At 37.0% G+C, this 24051-nt stretch overlaps 3 protein-coding genes and 1 long non-coding RNA gene across 4 annotated transcripts in view; 1 reads left to right on the top strand and 3 right to left on the bottom strand.

The window, feature by feature from the left end:
* LOC111073804 overlaps nt 1-12056 on the top strand; it is a 20561-nt gene extending 8505 nt beyond the window's left edge. The window contains exons 9-11 of the mRNA XM_041595908.1: nt 687-1171; nt 3736-3902; nt 11925-12056. Of these exons, the coding sequence (XP_041451842.1) occupies nt 687-1171; nt 3736-3902; nt 11925-11974 (702 nt within the window). The 3' untranslated portion in view covers nt 11975-12056. The remainder of the gene's footprint in view (nt 1-686; nt 1172-3735; nt 3903-11924) is intronic.
* Nucleotides 11290-24051, bottom strand: LOC121405280. Its single transcript, XR_005968455.1, has 3 exons — nt 23942-24051; nt 11856-12175; nt 11290-11782 (listed from the first exon to the last, which is right to left on the bottom strand). It is a non-coding gene; the product is annotated as an uncharacterized LOC121405280 (long non-coding RNA).
* Nucleotides 19649-20551, bottom strand: LOC111073777 (serine protease 1). The gene has a single exon (XM_022366274.2). The coding sequence runs from the start codon at nt 20519-20521 to the stop codon at nt 19691-19693; it is 831 nt and encodes a 276-aa protein (XP_022221966.2). The 5' UTR covers nt 20522-20551; the 3' UTR covers nt 19649-19690.
* Nucleotides 21924-22796, bottom strand: LOC111073790 (serine protease 1). The gene has a single exon (XM_022366294.2). The coding sequence runs from the start codon at nt 22767-22769 to the stop codon at nt 21972-21974; it is 798 nt and encodes a 265-aa protein (XP_022221986.1). The 5' UTR covers nt 22770-22796; the 3' UTR covers nt 21924-21971.

The raw sequence follows: 24051 nt of genomic DNA, 5'->3' as shown, positions 1-24051 counted from the left end.
AAATGCAAAAGAATTTCATAAATTTACAGAACTACGCAAAATGGTAACTGTGGATACTCGTTGTTCTGGGTCGTGGGCGTGTGTTCCAGAGATGTCTGTATATGTAAATAAATTTCTATAGTGGTTGCTGAAATTTTTATGAGTGTCCATTGTACGATGGCAGAAGTGTTGCTGACTGTAGCCACAAAGTAAGAGTTCTACGAAAGAAAATTTTAAATTATCAGCAGAATATAAAATACATTTTCTTCTTTACGAGTAGGTTCTCCTGTTGGCTCACAAAAGAAAGTCCTATTTTAATGAAATCCAAATAAATATCCGAAATCATTTAAGATGTATGTACATACTCTGGGTCACACAACATTTAATGACAACAAAATCACCGAGGGGTATTTCCATGATTCCTTTAGAAATCCTAATTAATATGTTATCAGCGAGAGACCAAATGTCGCCCATAAAATTCGATCTAAAGCTTTTCGGCGCAAATTACAAACATAAAAATCACACAAACAGAACAAACAAAACCATAAACTTTTACAACACACAATCACACACACCAGAAAACAAAAAGAAAATCTAAAAAAACAAAGCAAATAAAATGTTGGGAAAGTCGGGGCAGAGCAGGGTCTCGTCTTATCAAGATTACAACTACAAATGATGTTTATTTATGGATTTCGATTTGATTACAGTGGAGCAAATTGCAAGTGACGTGCCAACAATTGGATTGCATGCAGCGACATGCCGAGGGACATGGTCATTTGTGGCAGAAACAGGCAATCGTCTTAAATGAACAGGGCCAACCACAAAGTCTCAAGACAGATAAGCAGGCTAAGGACAAGTCGTCGTCATCAATAGGAGGAGAAGGAGCATCAACAGCATCTGGAGGAGGAGCTACCACATCAATGGACTTAGATGAGAGACCGTCGACAAGTACGACTGCTAGTGGGCGACCAGATGGCCTAACAGGCACTTCCGGTATGAATTCAATGTCGACACCGGAAACAGGGACAGTGCCTGCGGCTGACAACAGCAATGCGGAGCAGCCACCAACATCATCCCCTGTCACACCATTAACGGGAACGGCATTGGGCAAACCCAATGATTGGGTTGTTATTCCAGTGTTTGCGGATATTGTTAAATTGGCATTGGGCGAACGGGAGAACTGTTTGCAGCGGTAAGTTTAATTTGCCTGCAACCCTCCCAATTTGATTGATGTTACATTATTACCTGATGTTATACGATACCTTTTCCACCGACGAGAAAACCTCAAGGTCACGTAAAATTCTTGCACATGTAAAGAAACAACAATTCAAAAATCGAATGGATTAAAATGGATTATTCTTGCACACGAATAAATACTAGTATGTAGAAAATGTACCTAAAGCGGTGAAATCTCTATGATTTAAAAAAAATATTTGCAATTATCACCAGTAGAGTTTCTGTTTAATTATTGCTTTTATTTAGCTACGTCGGCAGAAAAAGTATCGTGTAACAGCAGTTTTAAAACACAAACCCACCAAATCCATTGGCGAATAAATTTCTTGCAAAGATGTCAAATGATTAATATATTGATCATCCCCATACGCATCCGCATCCACAAGCAATTGGATTTAGTGTGAATATATATTCATGCGCTCATTTATACTTATATTTTTTTAATGTTTTAAATTAAATTAACCGCAGAGTGGCCAAACAAATGATTATGTGCCAAGCGATGAGGATAAAAATCATTTTCATAGCAACTCAATTTGTAAAAAAGGCTATAAATAGGCTCTTCTTTTTACAATAATTTATTTTTATATTATTCAAGGGACGCATTGAACAGTGGAATCATTGGCATAAAAACACGTTCGTTCCATATATTTGTTTTCTTTTTATTTTATTTTCAATTAATTTTAAAGCGTGTGTTTGGAATTATCAGATGCACAAATCAAATTGATTTATGAATATTCAAGCTTAATGATGTTCATGTTTGTTTTGGGAGAGAAAATATTTTATTGTTATTTAGGCGTTGGAACGGAAATAAATATTGGATTTGGGGAAGAATTATTTTAAAGTTGGAGTTCCCTGTTAATTATTCTATTGGTATAATTTATTTACTTTTTCATTATTGAGAACTAAAATAAAATTCCTCGAAACCAGATATGTTTCTGTGCAGTTTCTTGTCAATGAGCTTATTGAAGACTGATATGACTGACTCTTATCCCATGGATGGACCACGAAAATCCCCACTAAAAACCCATGTTCCTTCTGTACTCCCGCCATGCAAATTAGTCCCATTGGGCCAAACGAAACAAACAATCAAGAATGCATCGGCAGTAAGCATGCAGGAACTAGTCAGCTCACTTAGACTTTCAAGCGAGTACGAGTATACATATTCGTATATATGTAGTAATTATAAACGCATGAGTAGTCTAGGTAATTTATACTGAAATATGGAAACGTTGAAATGTCTTTTATCTATTATTCTTTTTCTTATACATACACTGATAGAAAAGGCATAGTAAAATTTGATTTTAATATGTGATTTTTAAATAAAAATATAGTAAAATTAAATAGAGTTCACTTTGATTTAAATACGGTCATATTTAATCTAAATACAAAACACTTTAAAATAAAATAAAATTAAAATAACTATAATATATTAAATTTGTTGTTTAATATGTTGCATAGTCATATTGAATACATAGTTTGAAATCAAATGGAAAAACAATTTTTTTTTTTAATTTTCCATATTAATTCCTTGAATTCCCAACTGGTTCAAGCTGCTACCGCCTTGAATACAAATGTCAGGATTAGTGAACTTACCTTTGCGCAGGGGCAATATCACAACCAATACAGTTTTATGTAGGTTTAGATTACTTCTTGTTGAAAACTTTAACCAGTTCATGACATGCAATGCTTATTAATTTAAACATAAAACATATTCAATTTAAAAATGATTTTTTTTAATAAAATATGAAACATATTAAATTAAATATGAAACATATTAAATTTTAATATTTTCATATTTATATCAAAATGTACACTTACAAATAGAATTCAATTTTAATACAATCACTCTTGGATGAAGATCAATGGCATAAATATTAAAATCTTAGTAAAAATATACAAATTTCATGGCTATTTTCTATGGGTGTATATAAGATTTTATTATCTTCTTATAGTCATTCTTATAGTAATTTCATTTCATTTCATGTGAGGTAACATTCTGTTTTTGGGTTTCATACTGCATCTTTCAGGTAAAATAAAAAGTAAACTGTGTGAGGTAACATTCTGTTTTTGGGTCCTTTTGCTAGGTGTATTCATTTTTATCAATATTCAATGAAAAATAAAAGTTGAATACATTTTTGCACACGGAAATAATTTTCAACTTTGATTGCTCATATCTCCTAAACTAAAAATCTGATTTTAAACTTGCATTTTTAAAAGCTCTGGAAAATTCTCTATCGGATTAGTGTATTGGATTTATCCAAAGCGTTAAAAAAATTAATTGAATTTTTCCACCTCTTTACGGCTGAGGCCCCACTGTGCGTCGCTGCATTAATTGCATAGCAACCCCTACCCCGAAACCCTCTCCCAGAAATCCCTTTCTCCTCTTAAACCATTTGAGTCTTTGACCATTTTGCATTGCAAATAAAACCCTTGATTTTTTTTCATCGAGCAAAAAATACTTTTCTTATTCGCAGCCACTCATACGGTCGTTCTTTCCACCTCCTTTTTCTTTTGTTTTTGCAGCTTACAAAATGGCCACATCAATATGGCGGCCTTCGATCGGATGGCGGCCATTGTCGGCGCGTTCACGAAGCACATGCAGGCGATGAAAGCGACCCAGGCGCCATTCAGCGGGGAGTACGAGCACTTTGGGCGGCATATGCAGCAAACTACAAAACTCGGCGAAGCGGGTAAGTAATATTCGGAAAAGTTGAAAACTTTCTTCTCCTCCTCCGTCTTTTTTGTGTATGTGTTTGTGTGTGCTTGGATTTTTAAATTTTCCATTTTTTCTTTTTCTTTTCTGGGTATTTTATCGCATTTTTCCACACTTTTCACTGGCACTCGGTGCAGCCAAGTGTTTTGATACCTATACAAAGTGCTCCCAGCCTCGGTCCCTCTCTGCAAGCCTTAGTTTCTAGTTTTTGTTTGCTTTTTCCAGTTTTGTGTAAAGTCTAAGTACAGTGTCTCGCTGGATCGACTTTAGGTGTACTGCAAGGGGTAACAGTAATCATCTGCTCTTTTTGTTGAAATGCCTGAGGTAAAAATTAAATGTATTTGCTTCCCAGTATCACAAGTGGTACAAAAGCGGATATAACAATATAAGCCAAAGAAATATACCAACGACGGAACACAGAGAAGAAATAAACCAATTTTAGGAGGGAAAAAGAACAAAAATTTAAACAATAAACAATAACAAGGAATCTAAAGTGTTTCCGCTTCCTGTATATTCAAAATTTTATATCCAGGAAGACCTTTCCTTTTATCACAGTCCAAAGTCTCACAACCACAACCTCTCTTATTCGTCCTTCTTTATCTTCATTCTCCCACGGATTTGTCGCTAATTAATTCAAATTAACAACCGCAATAAAACAGCAGCAAACGCTTTATAACCAACAATTTTTCATGAACTTGGATACAACTTGGCGCAAAATTATCCCACCTCTCCCTATAGCAGTAAAAAAAAAGGATCCTCTGTTCTTATTAAAATTCATTTCCGGTCTGTATCGCTCCTTAGCAGTTTCTATTTATTGTGTGGGACAATGATGACAAATATCCAAGCATGGGCAATGCTAGAGATTAAATAGAAAATTAGTAGGAATTCTCCACTTGCAATTTGTTTTGAAAGTTTAAAATAAAAATATAAATATATTATTCTAAGAGAGGCTAAAATGCCTTGTTGTCAAATTTTTTACATATTCTTAAGTTGGTAAACAAATTTGCATATTTGATTGTATGCTATTTGCATACGACTAAACGACCAAGTCCCATTAGGTCGTCCATTTTATCAACAAAAATTGCAAATATATGAAATTTGATTCAAAATGAATGAACGAAAGTTTATAAGTAGAATACAAATAAGAGTGTAATAATATATTAAAAAACAGCTAAAATGCATATAATAATTCTTATACGTTTGTTATTTGAAACTGTAGATTGAAGAATTCCAATGAACAAGTTAGGAAATTAGCTGGATATAAAAAAAAATTTTGATAGCTTATGATGGAATCGTCAATGAGGGAACGGAAGAAAATATTTCAAGGCATAGCGACCTGAGAAATATTCTGCCATTGTTTTTGCCGAAATGAGCACTGATAAATGTTCTTCCAGCTCTTAAAAAACACCATAAATCATATTCTGGCTAAACAAAATCTTTTAAAACTATACAAATATCTTGCCAAATAAATTAATAAAATACTTGAAAAAAACACAACAAATTTCCAAGCAAACAGAAAATTACGAAATTTAATTTAATTTGCAGCATGCGGAATAAATTGTAAAAGAAATTCTCCACCAAAAAGCCAAGAAAAACTCCAACCTGAACATTCATTAATCCGCACATCCTCAACCTTTAGGATAACGCAGATAAATTTCACAGAGTGAAATTAAACACTGGAAAACTTCACATATCCCCAGGCCCCAGACGGCACAACAAAGATATGAAACAGCTCCAGAGAAACTAGGTTGAAAACTATATTGAAAATGCAACAAAAATTGCAACAAGGTACATCACGTGTTGTGTTGTCGGAGCGTTTAAACAGGTTTTTCGCTCATTTTGTTTGGTTCTTTTTTAATCTTTCATGGAACTGTCAGCAATACCCAGAAAGTTGATTTTTTCACCTGACTAATCGCCAAACTAAAGACAGATGGTGAGAAAGAAGAGGTTGTGACAAGTGGTGAAAAGCATGTTGCATGAAAGCGAGCAAAGACATGAAAAAGGAACAAAAAAGTGCAGAAAAGAAAGACCCACGAACTCGCTATAAACATGGGGATAGCAAGGCAACTTTTGAAAGCTCTTTCTACTGGCAAAACACAACAACCGGAAGCCTAAAAAAAAGGTTAGAGCTTGTAAATACTTTTTGAGCACATACATTATAATTCGTTGCATTCAAATAGCTTGCAAGAGTGCAAAAATAAAATAAAAATATTATATAAAATATTAAGAATTCAACTCTATTTAAGCCTGTCGTCTGTCCCCGACTCCTTTTATTCACGGCTTTAGGATTGAGCCAAATTTTAGTTCAAAGTTGGACTTGTTATTGTGGTTAGATTTCTTTTTGATGTCGCATCGAAGACAAACTTGATTTTCTGGCTGTCTTACTAAACGCCCCCGATATTCTTCTGGCCATTCTTTTTCAGTTAGTGTAGTTGTATAGCTAAGTCAACCGAGCATCGTCGTAATCAGTTTCCTCAGTTTTTATAATCAAAAACACTGTCTGGCATCTCAAAAAAGTTTAGCTAAACTTTAAGCCAACGTCAGCAACGTAAATGCAAAAGAATAAATACGAATAAAAGTTTATTTCCAATTTTGGATGCACTTTCGAAAACTGTATAAATAAATGTTGTCTTACTCTTCATTTTGGAGTCCTTGTTCCCACGTCATCTACGTACACACATACTCGAAGACGTAGGATGTTGGTTTATGGTAAATACATTTTGAGTTAGGTCAACATATTGACCAGCAGAAATGTTTTTTTACAGAAGGAAGATCTATGTTTATCCTTTGGAAGCATTATTGTTGCTTTATTTGGCCATTCGCATCGAGGTGCTGATGTAAATAATGTACGTTTTAGGTATCAGAGAACTTTGTCAGACATCCAGGAAAAGTGTTACGAAAAATGTAAAAAAATGGTTCTAATAATGATGATAGAATCTACAACAATGATAGAATCTATTAAATATGACTCCTGGTATGTCATTGAATTTGCGGCAGTGAAATAAATTGGTGACAAAATTTCATTTATTTGTTGTGTTATTTGGAATAAAATAGCCGTCGTTTAAAAACGTTCCGTATATCAGACGCTTTATAGTTTTCGAAATTAATTCTAGTGAATGCCAGCAAAATTCAGACCGTGGGATAGCCCCCAATCTAAAAAGATGTACTTCACCACCACACCGCTCTGACATAATAATGTTTATAAGCAGCCAACGGAATCAGAAGTATAGCAAAACGTCTCCTGCTGGTAACAAACGGGGAATCCTTGTTACTGTTATTTGTGACGTGGCACAAAAGTAAAATCCAAACTGCCCCACACAAAGACTCTATGGTTAAGAATCGTAAAAAGATTTATACTCGTAGAATTTATTCTCGTACATCCACAGATAGCAAGTCACAGGAAAAAAAAAAGCAGAATGGATATATTTGGACAAGCTTTAATCAACTTGCTTGACTTCATCATGTCGGCTTTTTAATCGCTCGTTCTTTTGTTCTTTCCAGTTTTTCATGCTTTGTCTATTATCCTTTGGCCCTGGATGGGCCACTTGTACAGCGTTTTCAGTTGATTTAAGCCTTTCGTGTTTCCATTTTCTCTTTAACAAGTAAGCAAGTGCTTATTCCCAGTTTCTCTAAGTTTTTATTCGCGTAATCTTTATGGCCGCAATTTTTACCTGACATAACAAAAGCGAAAGCATGATCCGAGCTCTTTTACGAATTATGTACACTTCTCTTCTTTTTTTCATAGCCCGTTCACTTATGCCCAGAAATATGTGCGCCATGGCAGGATTTTTTTTAATAACAATCCCTTAATACAGAGGTAATTGTCTGCTAGTTGCTTGTCCTGGTCTCTTAGTTTACCCTGGCGGCTGTCCCAGTTAAGACCCATGGGAAAAATGTCGAACTAATTGCAAACAAAATGTTAGTGGAATGCATAGTCTAAGGAAAGCGATCTCTAAGTAGTTGAAATCCTCATTGGCAAAGACGTGTGTTTGTAATGAATAATAATGAATATATGACTCTCCCAAATACAAATATCTAAAAATAAACCCAAAAGTAAATACTTTCTGCTAAACAATTTAACAAAGACTAAAGGCACAACAAAAATTCTTTCAAAATCAAATTATCACAAAAGCATTTAATTGTTTTTCCTTTTCGCTTTGCCTATTTCTATCTCTAGTTTATTTATTTTTTGCTTTTATATGATTTATTTTGCATCGAAAATCTAACCATACACATTACACTGCGCAGTACATTAACACTTGGCTATGAAGAGATGAGCATTTTTATGTCAGGGACGCACTCTAGTCTCTCTCGCTTTGTGCGGGCATATGATATGGCTGGCAAAAGTATAAAAATAAAGAAAATAGAAAAGGACAAGTGATGCAAAAAAAAAAAGTAAGCAAACCTAGCTCTCACAACACACCCTCTAACACCCTAACACCCTCTTCCTGTGCTGTCTGGCGGGTACTTCCTTCCTTGCCTCCTCAAGGGGCGACTTGTCAACGCAGCTTTACCTATTGGATGGGGCACGTTTGCTCCGGCATGGCACAATAACTCGAAAGGCACGAAATTCCAAAGCGAACAGCATGCAGAAATTGCATTTAGATGTGCGAAGAAAATTGCTAAAAATAATATTTGCTTTCGGGGAAATTTGAAAATTTGAAAAGCAAATGTTTATCTTTAAAGTTTAAACCATAAAATGCACTTGCAAGTTTCTCGTAAAATAAAAATTATATCGAGTGTCAAATGTCAGGAGCACTGGTCCTGCATTCTATGGGTGCCAGGGGCAACAAGTCCAAGGAATTTCCCACAAGCATCTACAACACTAGGACAAACATCTTAAAGAGCATGGGGCATAGGCAATTTAAATGCAACTAATTTATATCCATTTGTTTGGGTCTGCTCTGTGCATCTGGTTGTTATTTCAATTTTGCTCATTAGGCCTTAGATATGGTAATTAGGGCAGCAGCCAGTGCGTGGAAGCCAAACCAAATGCATATGAACTATTCATTAAGGTGAATCCTTGGGCCTGGCCAAACAGATGGCACAATTATCCTTAGTTCAATGGCAATGTAAAATCATTGACTTAGTCTCATCATCATCATTATTATTAGGATCGTTGGGAAATTCCCTTAGTTAGCTCTGGGTCTTTTGGGCCCAGTGTTTATTTGCTAAACTAAATTATAAATTGCGTAACCATGGGAAATTCGTGCAGTGGTTCTATTAGTGCTATGGGCAGACATTTGCCCATTTTTATATTGATGATAAGCAAAGGATATTGATTCCAATATAAGCAAAATAGAGAAAAAGAATTTTCAAGACAAACTTCTGAGAAAAGATTTTTAATGAATTTCAAAGAGCATTTGTAGGCGGATGTCAAAATTTTAATACGTATCGACAAAAAACAGATACTTAAATTTACTTCAGTAAAGTTAAAGGTATCTTAGTCAGAGTTAGCGGGTATACACGTATACTTCGTGTGAAACTTTTGTGATAAAACCTTTTTCTGTTCTCAGAATAAATATCATTAAATATGCATAGTTACATAAAAGGACACAACAAACCATCAGTGACTGTCTCATCGTATTGTCTGTCAAATTTTTTGAATAAAAGTTGGATTTCCAAAAACAATGCCTTCCATTTTCAGTATTTATATTGTTCTAACGCATTTGAAATAGTTGCCATTGAACTGTGAAAGTTGTGCGGATTTGCCTTTTTTTTATTCACTGTCGTCGGCTAGGACCTGACTAGCCAGTCAACAGTTCAGAAATTCCAGATAAATGCCAATACTTAAGAGGAAACTTCAGTTCGTAAAAATCCTCGACACACAACAATACTCGTACCATCTACTCTCCTATTCAGCTGCGGGCAGATTTAATTTTGTTTTCTTCTTTCAGAGAAGGAGGCTGTGTCCCGGGAGTGGAAAAATTACCATACACCGTCTCGGACACACCACACTTCTTCCTATTGTTTTTGAGTCAAAACAATTTTACACTAGCTACGGCTGTCGTTTTTTGTTTGTTCTCGTTGCTTGGGAGGATTCTGTAAGCGCCGAAGTTGAAGTTGATGCCTCACTGAGCCAGGAAATAAAATATATTGCATCTCGGGCACTGGGGAAAAACAACTAGCTAGACTATTTATAATTTTGGACTGAACTATGATGGGGAATCATTTTGTACACTATGAGGAACATGATTTGGATCAGAGTCTCGACAATCCGTAAATTTCTTGAGATTTTACATTAAATGGGTTCCAATATGTAGTCAGTCGTGACATAATATGATAAGAATGAGAAGATGTACGGGGAAGACGGGGAAAATATTTACACACAACACACGATTACATTAAAACTAAACAAGAGGAAAAAGTGCTAAGGGAAAAAAAAACGAATGCCATGCAGAACCATGGTTTTTCCTGTTCCATAACCAGAGGCAATATTTCTTTTATTGTAAAGAGTGATTGTTGATGAACGCATTGTAGCCGTTATAGAATTTCTTAAATTTCTTTTTGTATTTGTGAACACTAAATTTTTTCACATTGGTTTGGTATTTTTGGTCGTGCTGCGTCGCACTTTTGAGATTTTTTAATGTTAAGTGTTACGACTACAGCAGAACATGATGGACATGGAGGCTGCGTAAAAAGAAAAACTAATTATAATACAGTCCACTCAAAATCTTGGATATAAAGAATTTGTGTTCCGTACACATCGAAGTGTTTTATTCAGCACCAGTGATATTCGTGTGGCAGGAGCTTTGCAGTTGGCAACGCTTGGAGAGAATTTTCCGAGCGTGTTCCAGGTGGATGTTTTGTAGTTTTTCTGTGCTCAAGCATAAGTAGATATGTGAACATAAATCCTATAAAGGCAGGGATAGAAGACACAGGACAGAGGATGGCCTGCAGAGACATACGACATTTTTTGGCAAGTCAAGCGCACATCTGTTGACAAAACGAGGCTGCCAAACATTGTTAAATTTTAATGGGGTAATAGTGGGAATTGGACAGCACACCATTCCACACTCCTCTTATTCCCACAGAGAAATATACAATTTTTTTTTGTATACTTTATTACATTTCCTTCCATTAAAATGTCAGAGAGTACTGCTGACCCCTTTGCCAGCACTTGACCGCTCGCTAAACAATTCCCAAAATAAGTTCCGGTTCAAGTTGCTCCACTCCAACGGATTTCGGGACTATGACGATGTGTGCCTGATCGCAAACTAATCGTACTAAAATCTCGGTTGCAAATTCCTATCCCCATACTCATCCCTCTATATCCCTGGGAAATTTCAAATGAAATTCTTTAAAACACTAAAATTTTCCTAAATTAATATGATAATTGAAGTCCCGGCTGGGGGGCAAGCGAAATCATTTCGTAAATTGTTGAACATTAAATTTAAATATTTCTACTTTCTGCCTTCATAAATTTTAACTGTTATTATCCAAAAGTTTTTTTTACCAATCTCAGGATGCGTGGTAAAAATACCTGAGCAAATTATGAGCCCTCAAGGCTCCATTGCATACCATCGAAAATGTTAGTTGTAGATAGTCAAAGTCTCAAATAGTCTTCGATTCTTCAATATTTTTTCTTTGCGAAGGTTTGCGAGAAATTGGAAAATCCCCGTCCGATTAAAAAAGTTTAGTTATCCTTTTAAAACCATTCATATTCGCCGAAGGCCTTTAGTTGTTGAGATGATGTTGGTGGTATTTTCGGTATCGCTGATATAAAAATATCAGGCACCACATAATTTAATAACCTCGAACAACTTCAGCGCTTGAGACATTATTTTCATACATTTGGGACTGTTTGCTTGCTTATTTCTTTTCTTCCTTCCCAAGATTACGTTAAATTCGTCACTGCTGAAACAGACACACAAAATATACACATGAAAAAAAATGCATTAGTTCACCGAACCAACTGTGGAATATCTACCCTTCACTCGCATACATGAAAATGCTCAAATTGCACTAAATTTGATCGAGATATAGTTTTAATTTTCAGGCTTTCTTTATCTTCTGTATATGATGGACCTCTCGCCGTTATCGCCGTAACTTGCTGCGGTACCCTCTACCGTAAGATGCTATTGTTGTTGTCGTACGATGTTGGAATCAGCCCTCTCTACTTAGCGATGATTGCCTTGGTCGTTGGCTTGGTGCAGGAAATCTCGGTTGGAAAAAGGTATATGTTTCACAAGAATAGAAGCATTATATTAACTCCTATAATTCCAGGTTCAGTCACGTCTGCACAAGGCACTTTTAGCCAGTTTTTTTACCAACAGGAGAACAAAAAAATATATTAAGATTATTAGTATTCAGTATATTAATTTGATAATGTGACACAGTTTTATTTTCAAATAAATTAAGAAATGTCTGGAAAATTTGTTTGTATTTTATTCAAAAGTGGCCATAGCTGTTTTATCACGAAGATGATCGATCCACTATTATTTTATTCGGATTTATTTTCAGTGCGTACGATGTCATTACATCTTCTACAAATACGAGTTTGGTGCAAGGCCCATCGGCAATACGAAGAGGGCAGTTTTTTTTGTTCGTCAGAAGCCATGAGAAAATCAATGACAAAAAAAAATACGACTAAGGGAGCACCTTAAAATGGATCAACACCGGATCATTTTTATTTTGTGTAACGCAAAATTAATTGAAAACCAGAGACACACTGAGTGTGGAAAAAACATTTACAAACTAAAATTAAAAGCCAAAAGGGAGGTTTTTGCGAGGTCGCAAACATAAATTTATTGTCCTTAAATAGAGAGCAATTGGCGGAGGATCCCTACAGCTTTTAACCTTAGATATTATCAAAGACCCAAAAATCCATTATATTTCATGAGGAGCAATCTGTAACCAGGCAGGAATTAAATCCAGACGCTCTCCCATAATCCATATTTAATAAGCATTAAATCAATGTAAAAGGGACACAATACATCAATCGAAAACACTCCTAGCAGACAAGAAACATGTTTGAGTAAATACTAACATTAAAGTGATTCACCGGATAGGCCCAAAAATCCCTCATAGGATATATAAAATTTAAGCTGCCAATCAACAGCCTTTTACCTTTTTCTAATAAAAGTTTTGAACGCAGTAAATCTCCAATGACCCAAATGAAAATGGAAATTTTGCCTCCCTAAAAACTTCTCAAAGTAAGTGGAGAGGCAGATACAGAAAGCAATACAGATAGAGGTGGAGAGTAGGTGAAAGTTTGTTAAGTGCTTTTGACCTGAGAGCATAGACAGGAAAATTCAACGGAAGCTCCAAAACAATTTTATAAAATATTTAGGATGATATTGGGATATTCACAGTGGCCTTAAAGTTCAGAGTCCCACAAAGTGTGAGAGTACAGGAACTCCACCCGTCCCGAATAAATATGTAAATTCTGAATCGCAGAAGTGAAACATTTCACCCATCCACGAATGGTTACTTTGGTTGCCAAAAAATCTATTTTGGTTAGTCTTGCGGTTGACACATGAATATTTATGAAGGAGCTTGGATGGGAATTGTATTTGTATTTGCATTTGTATTTGCATAATGGATTTTTAATTGGGGTTGCTCACACGAAACATTTTTCGTACCAAAATAATAAAAGATTCATGTTGATTGACCAACAATGATATTATTATTATTTTGAAGGAGTATGTTGAAGTCCAGCAAAATTAAACGGTAAATGCAGAATTTGGCATTTTTCATTATTTAGTGAATAAAGTCATGTATTAATTCTTAATTAAATATCTATGTAGTGGCCAAGGGCGTACCCAGGGATATGCACCCCTTACTTTTTAGTAAGAAACAAAAATTTGAATTGAATATTTATTGGAATTAAGTTCTTTTGAGTGAATTTAAGAGATAATAGTGGCTATGGAATTTTCTCATATTTAGAAGTTCTTCTTCCAAATTTGTCATTTTTTTTAGTGAAAACGAAACGTAGAATACTCGTTTGATAATCATAATACACATCTTTATCTTATTAAGAATCATTTCTGTTTATTCTTTCATACTTCATTCATAAAGAGACGAAAGTGGTCACAAAATCTATTTATGCTTCTCTTATACGAACTTAAGCTGCGTAATATCCCACAGCTGGAACAATTGTACCGACTAGACTGAAAACTCTTTGGGATTTTGGCAAACACTTTTATTGTCCAACTGGTACAAGGTTAGAGAGATCCCCTTCTTTTGGTGTTGCAGTCAAACCGAAAATGTTTTGTCTAAACGGTTGCCTGACGGTAAAAGGGAAATGATTTGTGGTCCAAGCTAAAAATGCTTAAGAGAGTGGTTATCCTACAAATGGCATTTAAATAGGAAAGTTCTCCCAGCAAAACTGAAAGTATACTCTCAATGTCTGCAACAACTTTTGTTTGAAATTTCAAAGTATACTCTAAATGTCTCCCATTTATAAATGTATACCTGTACGAAATTATAATATTCCAGTGTTTATTTAAAAGTATTTTAGGATATGTTTCTACCGTGATAAAATTTGTGCTTAAATTAGTTCTCGTAAAAGTACAAAGTACAACTCGACACTCGACACGAACGACTCTCCGCTCTAAACGACGCTCAGCAAGACTATCGATAGCTGTTTATCGACTGGTGATCAGAGGCTGCCGTCACTAACCATACAGTATATACACTGTATAATATACAGTATTTTGGCTATATACTGTATGGTTACTGTATACAGTATATACACTGTATAATATACAGTATTTTGGCTATATACTGTATGGTTAGTGCTGCCGTATAACTTGAACCACTTCTAGTGTGCCCCTTTTGCAAAAAAACTTTCCAGACTTTCTTTAAAAAAATGTGGCATGTTCCTAGTGGAAATTTTCAAAAGTTTGGACTCAAATCTAGCTTTGGCCTCTAAACATCACTCCTTTGAAGTGGCTTTCTAAATTAATTCAGTCATTAGACCTGACTGCCACACGAAGCAAAGCAGCCTTCCCCTCCTTTTCCACAGCAGAGTGCCCCATACATATTGAAATATGTCACCGTCTGACACAAAATGTGTCCTAGAATCTGTGAATGGTTCGTCTTAAATCCTTTCAACAGCAGGAAACAGGAATGTCCATGAGATCGCAATTAATAGAGGTATTTGACAATACAATATTTTGCTTCTGCCAGGAAATTTCAATACATTATTGCCATCTATACAGCTGCCCTGAGGTGCAGGTTTTGGCTTTAATTTTCACCTTAAATGGTATCCATATTCTTGGGGATACTAAACTGTGGTACAGGAAGCATCAGGGAGAAGCCATATCAAGTCTTATTGATGAACTGCAAATGCCGGAAATTAATTTATTTTATTTTAAAGTGAAAATAAATTAGCAAATAAATAATAAGTTGGGAAAATATTCATAAATTTAAGATCAGTTCTCCGCACAGAGAAATTCGTGTCACAACATTATTTCTGGCGGAAAATTAAATTGTACTGGTCCGGAGTTCAGAGTTCGTATGTGTCTCTGGGAAATTTGCATTAAATTCAATTTACTGCTCTCTGGCATATGTCTGAAAGACAACATAAAATCCAAAACAAAAACACCAGAAAATATGAAAATCTGTTGGGGTACACTCGGCTTAAAATATTGTATTATGATTTTTAGAATATATTGTACTACCTGTACGCTTTGAACAAATCCCATACACGAATCCGATAGAGAATTTTCCAGAGGTCAAAAATGGGCTGTCGCAGCTCTAATTCCCATACAGGATCCAGAATTAAAATTATTATATGTAGTGATAATAACCATTAAACTTTATTTATCGATGGACAAAAAAAACAAAGCTTAGCACATATAGTAATTCACCGCAAACAGGCAAATATTCACCGGAATCAAAGTTAAACTTTGACTATTTATTTTAAAGCTTCTAGACATTGCAGAACCATTTTATATTGCAAACTACATTTTGGAAGATATCTCTTTCAAATGCAGTTTATTTCATGAAGATATATTGATTCACTCAGAAGTTATAAATTTACTAGTTTGGGTGAAAAGTAACCTCCTTGGGAATGAAAAAAATGGTTTTTTCTTCCCACCTAGTAGTAGGCTGAAATGAAACTATGAATAAATAGCAACATAAAAATTGATGGCCATCTTTGGATTTTCTCGGGCAATTTTCCTAAAATCCAACAGGGGGGAATCATGTAGTCAGATATACCGATCATGTCTCGGCCAATTGAACTGTGCCCGAATCCTTGCAGCGACATGTTGCCTCATACGACTAGGCGTTGTGCAGCCTTTTCTGCAATCAGTTGAGCGTGGATGTCCAGGGGGTCGATTCCGAGTATTGTCTCGAGTGCTTTTGTTGGGGTTGACCTCAGCACCCGTGTGCACAGTGGTCGATTCTGCCAATCTGGCAGGCAATAAATGAAAAATTAAAATGTCGAATCTTGTTAATTTTTTTTTTATTTTTGGAAAGTAAACATCCCACTGATATTTATTGCGATATTTATATATTTTTCCTATCGATAGTCCAGTACCTGCACGCGGTTGAATCGCAGAAAACTTTTCTGTCCATACCTAAGTACATTTTACCGCCTTTTTATGGCTTTTGGTAAAGCAAAATAAATCTTAATGTTTTGCGATTTGTATTAAAATTGCCATCCATTTTGATAATAGTTGGTAAGTATTTAATAAAAAATATATGTGTTGGTCCTGTGCTTACATGTATTAGTGGTAAATCGTTGTAGAACTTAACATTTCCTTTAGTGTGCTATTAATAACATACCCGACACTTGCATGGAATAGATCTTTTGACATCCGTCCCCATCCGCCTTCAATTTTATTTTATTTATGAAACCAGTCTTTTTTTAATCTTCTGTGATGAAAAAAATTGCAACTACGTGCCACACGTTAATTTGTTTGATTTTATAGGACAAATGTCAGTTTCGAAAAACGCGCTTTTTTGCGATATGGCGCAGGGAAACTGTGCCAGGAAAAAAAGTTGAAGCGATGCGAAGCCATTTTTTTTCTCAAATTATTGATGAAAACAAACTCAGCGACGAAGATCGCAAGAAAATAAATACTAAATTGACTAATTTTGGATCTAAGGTTGCCGAAAGGTGGAGAGAGTGCCACAGATGTTTACAATATTTTCAAAAACACAACGAAAAATGGTTGAACGAAAAAATTATATTTACTGCAACAGCTGCAATTAGTTCTGGGCGCCCAACAAAACCATTTTCTGACTGCACAGAACATCGCTAAATTCAAAGGGTTAGTGATATCGTTAACAAAACTCCCTGCGAAGAATTGGTAGTAGCTACTCGAGTTAGTTTATACAATGCTGGCAAAAGAAATGCTTCTCAGGTTTTATCAATACTAGATTCGGAAAACCCTGCAAAAAAGAACACAAGCACTGAAGCAGATAACGTACGTCATTTTACGCCGGCAGAAGTCAATTTGCAGTCATTGGTTGACCACACAACTGCCAGGATATTTGAAGGATGGGAATTAGCCTTTAAAGAAATGAAAGCACATGATAACAGTCCCGAATTTAAAGCCATATATAAATGGGGTTGTGATGGGAGCAGTGGCCATTCTACTTATCATTAGCGCTTCAGTGATCCTGAAATTGGAATAGTTGACGAGCATATATTTTCCATTTGCCTTGTTCCACAGCAAATACTAGACTTTAATAATGCAGTAATTTGGCAAAATGAACGTCCTTCGTCATCTCGATTTTGCAGGTCAATAAAGATTATTTTCGAGAAGGAAACTGCGGACTTAGTCCATACAGAAGTTGCACAAATAAATTAACAAATCAAAAAAATTGTTCCCACAACCTTTGATGGTTTTGAAGTTAATCATGAATTTCATTTAACAATGATTGATGGAAAGGTTTTCAGCTCGATTGCAGAGTCATCATCGCTGGTCTGCGGAATTTTTAGTGCCACTCCAACAATGTTAAACAATTTAGAACAAGTCCTATCTAAACCTCCCAAGGAACATTTGTTTGAATATGGGCTATCTACTCTAAATGCATGGATCCGCTGTTTTGAGTGCATTATTCACATTTCATATAGACTTCGAATAAAAAAGTGGCAGGTTCGCGGAGACGATAAAGCTATTGTTGCAGAGAGAAAGAGCGAAATTCTAAATCAGCTGCGGAAACAAATGGATCTTTTGGTCGATATTCCTATGGTGGGTTCGGGAAACACCAATAATAGGAATACTGCAAGAAAACTTTTTCAGCAACCAACCTTAGCATCCGCAATCGTCATGATTTCCGAGGAAGCGCTTGAAGCGCGAAATAAAGATATGCGCAACTATAGGATGAACCACACACAAAAAAATTCGCGTTTTAACACGATGGAGGACTTATTTCATGCACTTCAACTGACGTCTGACCCTTTAATATCAGCAAAATCAAAAGGCTGAAGTGCCTTTCTAAAAAATATATGCAACTAGATGAAGAGGTCATTTAAATTGTTTTTAAAATTGCGTTGGCTACTATTCTTAAATATAAAAATATTTGTAAAAATATTACTCAATTATTTTTTTAGTTATTAATTATTGCCTGCCAGATTGGCAGAATCGACCACTGTGCGGTGATGCAGAGCAGTGCCTTCAGCTGAGTTCTCTCCATAAACTGATTGTATGTCTTCTTTTCTGTAGCCTGCCACCACACTAAGACTCCATAAAGCAGAGTCGGTCGCACTACCGAAATGTAGATCCAATGCATTAGAGCAGGTGATAGGTTCCATGTGCTGCTAAGCATCTTCTTGGATGCATATAGCGCAATGGTGACCTTCTTCACCCTTTCCACTACATTGGGTCTCCATGCCACCTTGCTGTCCAGTACTATACCGAGGTATTTGACTTGTGCCGCACTCTGAATGCACCCGTCTACAACTTAGAAGGTTCTTTATCCAGAGGTTGATAGAGACTATAAAAGCTGGAGCAACAAAATTTTGTTTCCATGCTCACGTAATATCACACTGTACTAAGTTTGTTTCCATATCTACCAGATTGCCGAATCTGGATCAGATCGTATTATTACTATTGCCAGAATGAAGAAATTAATTATAAGTTGCTAACATCACCCCCACCCCTTCCAGCGCTGCACCTACTTTTTCTCTTTAACGCTCGCACACTCTGTGCCATGTGCGACCTCTGCTGGAGGTGTAAGAAGAGAGTTGTAGTTGTAGATGACGTACGTAGCAAACAAATTTAAACAAATAAAATATTTAAAAATTCGACTAAAAACATAAGCTCACATACGAACACTGACTGAGTACGGGTATAAAAGTAGAGACTTTTTGTATTGATCTACATATTTCAATCCAGTTCATACAAATTCAAAAAACACCAGTTTTACTTATAATATAATTTTGCGCCTCGTCATTGTAATCATATTGATTACCTATAGTGTATTTCAGTTTGATTTATTGTGCTTGGTATCTAATCTTACAAATTTTGCATGGAATGTGAATAATTAGGCTAAAGTTTAGGTATGTTTTTTAGGTCCAAAAGATCGCTATTGTATTTTAAGGCTGCGCAATTAAAGTGGCACATTATCGAAATTCAAAGTAAGCGAATCCCCAAAATTCTATTGAAAATGCGGCAGATAAGGGATTCCTTATTAAGATAGTACTTAGAGCGTATGTTCCCAGACGATAAGGCGGCAATGTCTAGACGAACGAAGTGCGACTACGCCAATCCCTGTCAAGCAGAAACTTATTTGGTCGAGAATAAAATGGAAACAAAACTGTTACGCAGTGTTGCGACTGGTATATTTCAAGAATGCAAAAATTTAGTAGGAGATGCCAGTGTGGTCGCGGATCCAGTCAAGGTAGCTTGTGACACGGGTGAAACCATCAGGCAGACCGGAGGTGCATCCGTTGGAGGCAACGAAAGAGGTGACGCCAACCAACTTGCCGCCTTCGTGGAGAACCAGAGGGCCGCCAGAGTCGCCGGAGCACGTGGACTTGCCATCGGGAGTAGATGTGCAGATGACGTTGTCGGTGACCACATCAGTGCCGTAGACGCCTGAGCAAGCAGAACGGTCAATTATCTGGGAGTCGACGCAGTTCAAGTAATCAGAGACGCCGCTGTTGTCGGAAGTCCTGCCCCAGCCGGAGGCCAGAGCCCACCATCCGGAGTAGGTGTTGTAGCGGTCGTTGTGGCTGGGCAGTTCCACCTTGTTGACCAGGTGCCAGAAGTCCACGTGTGGGGTGTTGATCAGAGAGATGTCGTTATTCAAGTTGTTAGTGTTGTAGTTAGAGTGCTGTCTGAAGCTGCCGCTGTGCACGGTGTGGGTGTACTGGGCCTGCAGGCGAAACAGGGCGCCGTAGTAGATGGTCACAGAGTCGGCGTCGTGGGTGCAGTGGGCGGCCGTAACCACCCAGGTGTTGCCGATGATCGATCCACCGCACCACCAGCCGCTGCCGCTCTTGCTGAAGCCCAGGCCAACGATATAGGGTACCTTTCCCTCGTATGCAGGATAACCGTTGGTAATACGACCCTCAATGGAGCCAGAGGCCGAGCCAAGGACTGCGTCCTTCAGTGGCACAGGCTTGGCGATCTGCGGCATAGCAGAAACGCAGGCAACGGCCAGGGCCAGGAAAGAGAGGAACAGTTTCATGTTGGATAGATGAATACAACTGAATACTGCCAATCCCGACAGCGATTTATATAGCGGGATTTGGGGTATCATATTTGAGATGTACAATAGATACTTGAAAGTTCAATCCACTTAGACCGGCTATCTTATCTTCGAGTTTCTGTTGCCCATGCCAGTCCACTCTACTCGAACCCACTCTGTTCATTCATTAAGAGATTGTGCGACTCAATCAGAGTCGTCGTGTGGGCTTTTCCACTTGATACCCCGATAAGTTGTGATTGCCAGCCAACTAGAAGCGAAAGAGGACGCGACCAATTGAAATAAAAATTATCTGATTTGCATAGGAATATTTCAGATAAATTATTTATTTATTCGTATAAATACATATGTATTTATACATATTATATTATATGTATATATATATATATATATATATTATATATTATGTGAAAATAAGGGACGATGTCGCTGTCGATGATCATACATACATACATATGTGCATATGAAAATTCTATCAAGGGGAATATAAACATCTGAACTTTTTTGGACTAAATAGCCCGCTATATAACAAAATTGTATGTGTACACAGTATTTTAAAAATTAATCCAAGAACTTGTTATACCCGATACTCAAAGAGTATACGAATATATAAGTTTTGTGATGGATGTGGATGAGTGTAAGCAGGAAGCTTTTATGACCCCATAAATTATAAATATTCTTGTTTTTTCCATCTCTCATGACAAGTGCAAGCTAAAATTAACAAACAAATCCATTCGTAACTTTTACTAACAGTGATACCAAAAAACTCAGAGAAAGTGCATGCGGCAGTCACATCGGCCTCAATGTCAATTTTAACGTTTTAATATAATTACGCCTGCTTAAAACGTTCCCGTTCGCTCTAATAGATTTCAAACATTATAATATAGTATTTATTTGGATGAAATTACAATTATTAATCCATTGTTTTTAGTATAGACAAGTAAAATTATTTTAGACCGGATCTGGTTATGATCATTTTTGTTATGGGCCCACTAAAAGTTACCAAATATCAGGGAAAAATTATATGATATTGTGAATTTACGAATGTAATTTAAACGTTGTGGGTCCTGGCAGGTTGGCCATATACGAGTATATCCATGTAAAGACCAATGAACTGGCTTTGAATAAAAGGACGAGGGTAAGGAGGAGAAGGATTAAAGAGTCACATAAATGGAATGTGTACGGCTAATATTCTCTGCTCTATGGCAAGAAAAAGCGAGATCAATTATAGCGCGTACGATCGATAAAGAGGACAAGCATTGGATTCATAGGCGGACGGATCATTTCCATTCTGGTAGCCATATGTACAAGTGTATTAAAATTAATCTATTTCCAAAATAATAATCATTTGGAATCCGTTTGTGTAAATATGAATGTAAAATGGTTTTTGTTGTTAATGAATTTTTTTTATTAAAATTTTAAACCGGGCTTATTAGTACGAAACACCAGATTTTTCGCGGATCCAATCCAATTGGTTGGTGACGCGAGTGAAGCCAGATGGAAGACCAGCGGTGCAACCATTGCCAGCGACCCAGGAGGTGACACCAACCAGTCTACCGCCGTCGTGGAGGACCAGAGGGCCGCCAGAGTCGCCCGAGCAGGTGGACTTGCCGCCAGACGTGGAGACGCATAGGATGCCGTCGGGCTGGTTGCCATAGGTCCTGGAGCACTCAGAGTTGCTGATGATCTGCAGATCGACACACTCCATCCAGTCGGGCTGGGAGCCGGCGGTGGTAAGACCCCAGCCGCAGGCCACGGCCCATGATCCATCGTACATGTTGTAGCGGTCATTGAAGCTTGGCAACTCGACCTTGTTGACCAAGTTCCAGAAGTCCACGTGTGGAGTGCGGATCAAAGCGATGTCGTTTCCGTTGTCGTTGGGCCATCTGGTGTTCTGAATGAAGTTGCCACTACCAATGGTGTGGGTGAACTGGGCGTTGGTGCGCCAGGCCGCGCCGTAGTAGACGGTCACCTGACTGGCTCCGTTTGTGCAGTGAGCAGCAGTCAGAACCCAGTCGTGGGCAATGATGGAACCTCCGCACCACCATCCGCCGTTGCCGCTGAAGCCCAGTCCAACGGTGTAAGGTGCCTTGCCCTCATATGCAGGGTAGCCGTTGACAATACGGCCATTGATCTTTGTGTCCTTGGACACATCCTTGGGGTGAACTTGCTGGACAGTCTCGGCAGAAACGGCTGCCAAAGCCAGAGCCAATACTACGAACACTTTCATGGTGACTGAGTAACTTCTGGCCAACGTCAGGCAAATAGGTGCTTTTATACAAACTTCTTATCAAATTCACTCCCTACGCTTGAGTGCCCCCCACTTGATGTTATCCTATCCTAAAGAGTACATTGAAATTTTCCAAAACGAATAGATAACGTATTTGCGTATTTCATAACGCACTGCTCTTAAGCATCTAGATAGCGGGTTTTATTTAAAAAATTCTGAGTCCTACATTTCATTTTATACTTGATAAGAGTAAATACTCACGTAATGAAGGGAATTTGATAACTCTTTCTAATGAAAACGGAAATGAAAGTATAAAGAGCTCCATTGATATTCGTACACCTAACTCTGATTCTACGGCACCAAATGACTCTTACTAGAATCGCCCATTCTGATTAATTTTAGATAACGCACTAATTGGTGCTTTCGTTATCGAAAATCGCAAATTTTTTTCGCTTTGCAAAACGGAAACATATTTCTCATCGAAATAAAAAGTAAACAACCTTTTATATAACATAACGAACATAATTCCTAACGAAACAAATAGAAAACTTATTTATGCATACAAATTTAATTATTGGCACCATTACCTGGGCAATTTAGCTTGCGCCTCTGCACAGAGCAAAGTGTGTGCGGGCGAGAAAGAGAATGAGTAGCGGGCATGATGCAATTATATAAGGTGGTCTCGTCGGCTGCCGAATCGTTCGGTTTCACTGTGCGACAGTCACCAGACAAAATTAAGTTTGTGGGCCGTGATCACTTCCTCATACTTAGAATTTGCAATATACCCCCAAAATCTTTTTTAAAAATTCAAAAGCCGCAATTCTATTTTCTATAATTTTTTATGTTTCCTCAACTTTGGCATTTTTTTTAAATTTTTTTTTGTATGGAATGGTATTATTTTTAGACATGAACTTTCTAGTGCCATCTATTCTTAACAAAATAATAGGCTGTTTAGATTGGGACTGCAACATGCTTCTTTACGTCTTGGCGAAGACGCAGTTTTTTTACAAAACACCTTCTGCTCGTGTTCGTTGCACACCGAACGCAGCCGTCAAGGCAGGAAAAAAGCCAGAAGCAAAGACTAAGGCGGGACAGTCGAAATCCAAGAAAAAGAAGGGTGCTCCTGTGAAGAAGTGTGTGAAACCAAAAATGCAAAAAGTTGACATGCTCACCATCGGCGTTTCTGGACGATTAGCAGTGAAAGCGGCAGGAGCGTTTTTTAAACTATTTAAATTCAATATTCGTATTATAAAAACATTATTAAATATATTTCGGCAAATAT

Source organism: Drosophila obscura, unplaced genomic scaffold (assembly GCF_018151105.1).
Source record: "Drosophila obscura isolate BZ-5 IFL unplaced genomic scaffold, ASM1815110v1 contig_9, whole genome shotgun sequence".
NCBI lineage: Eukaryota > Metazoa > Arthropoda > Insecta > Diptera > Drosophilidae > Drosophila > Drosophila obscura.
This window is presented reverse-complemented; position numbering and strand designations above follow the sequence as displayed.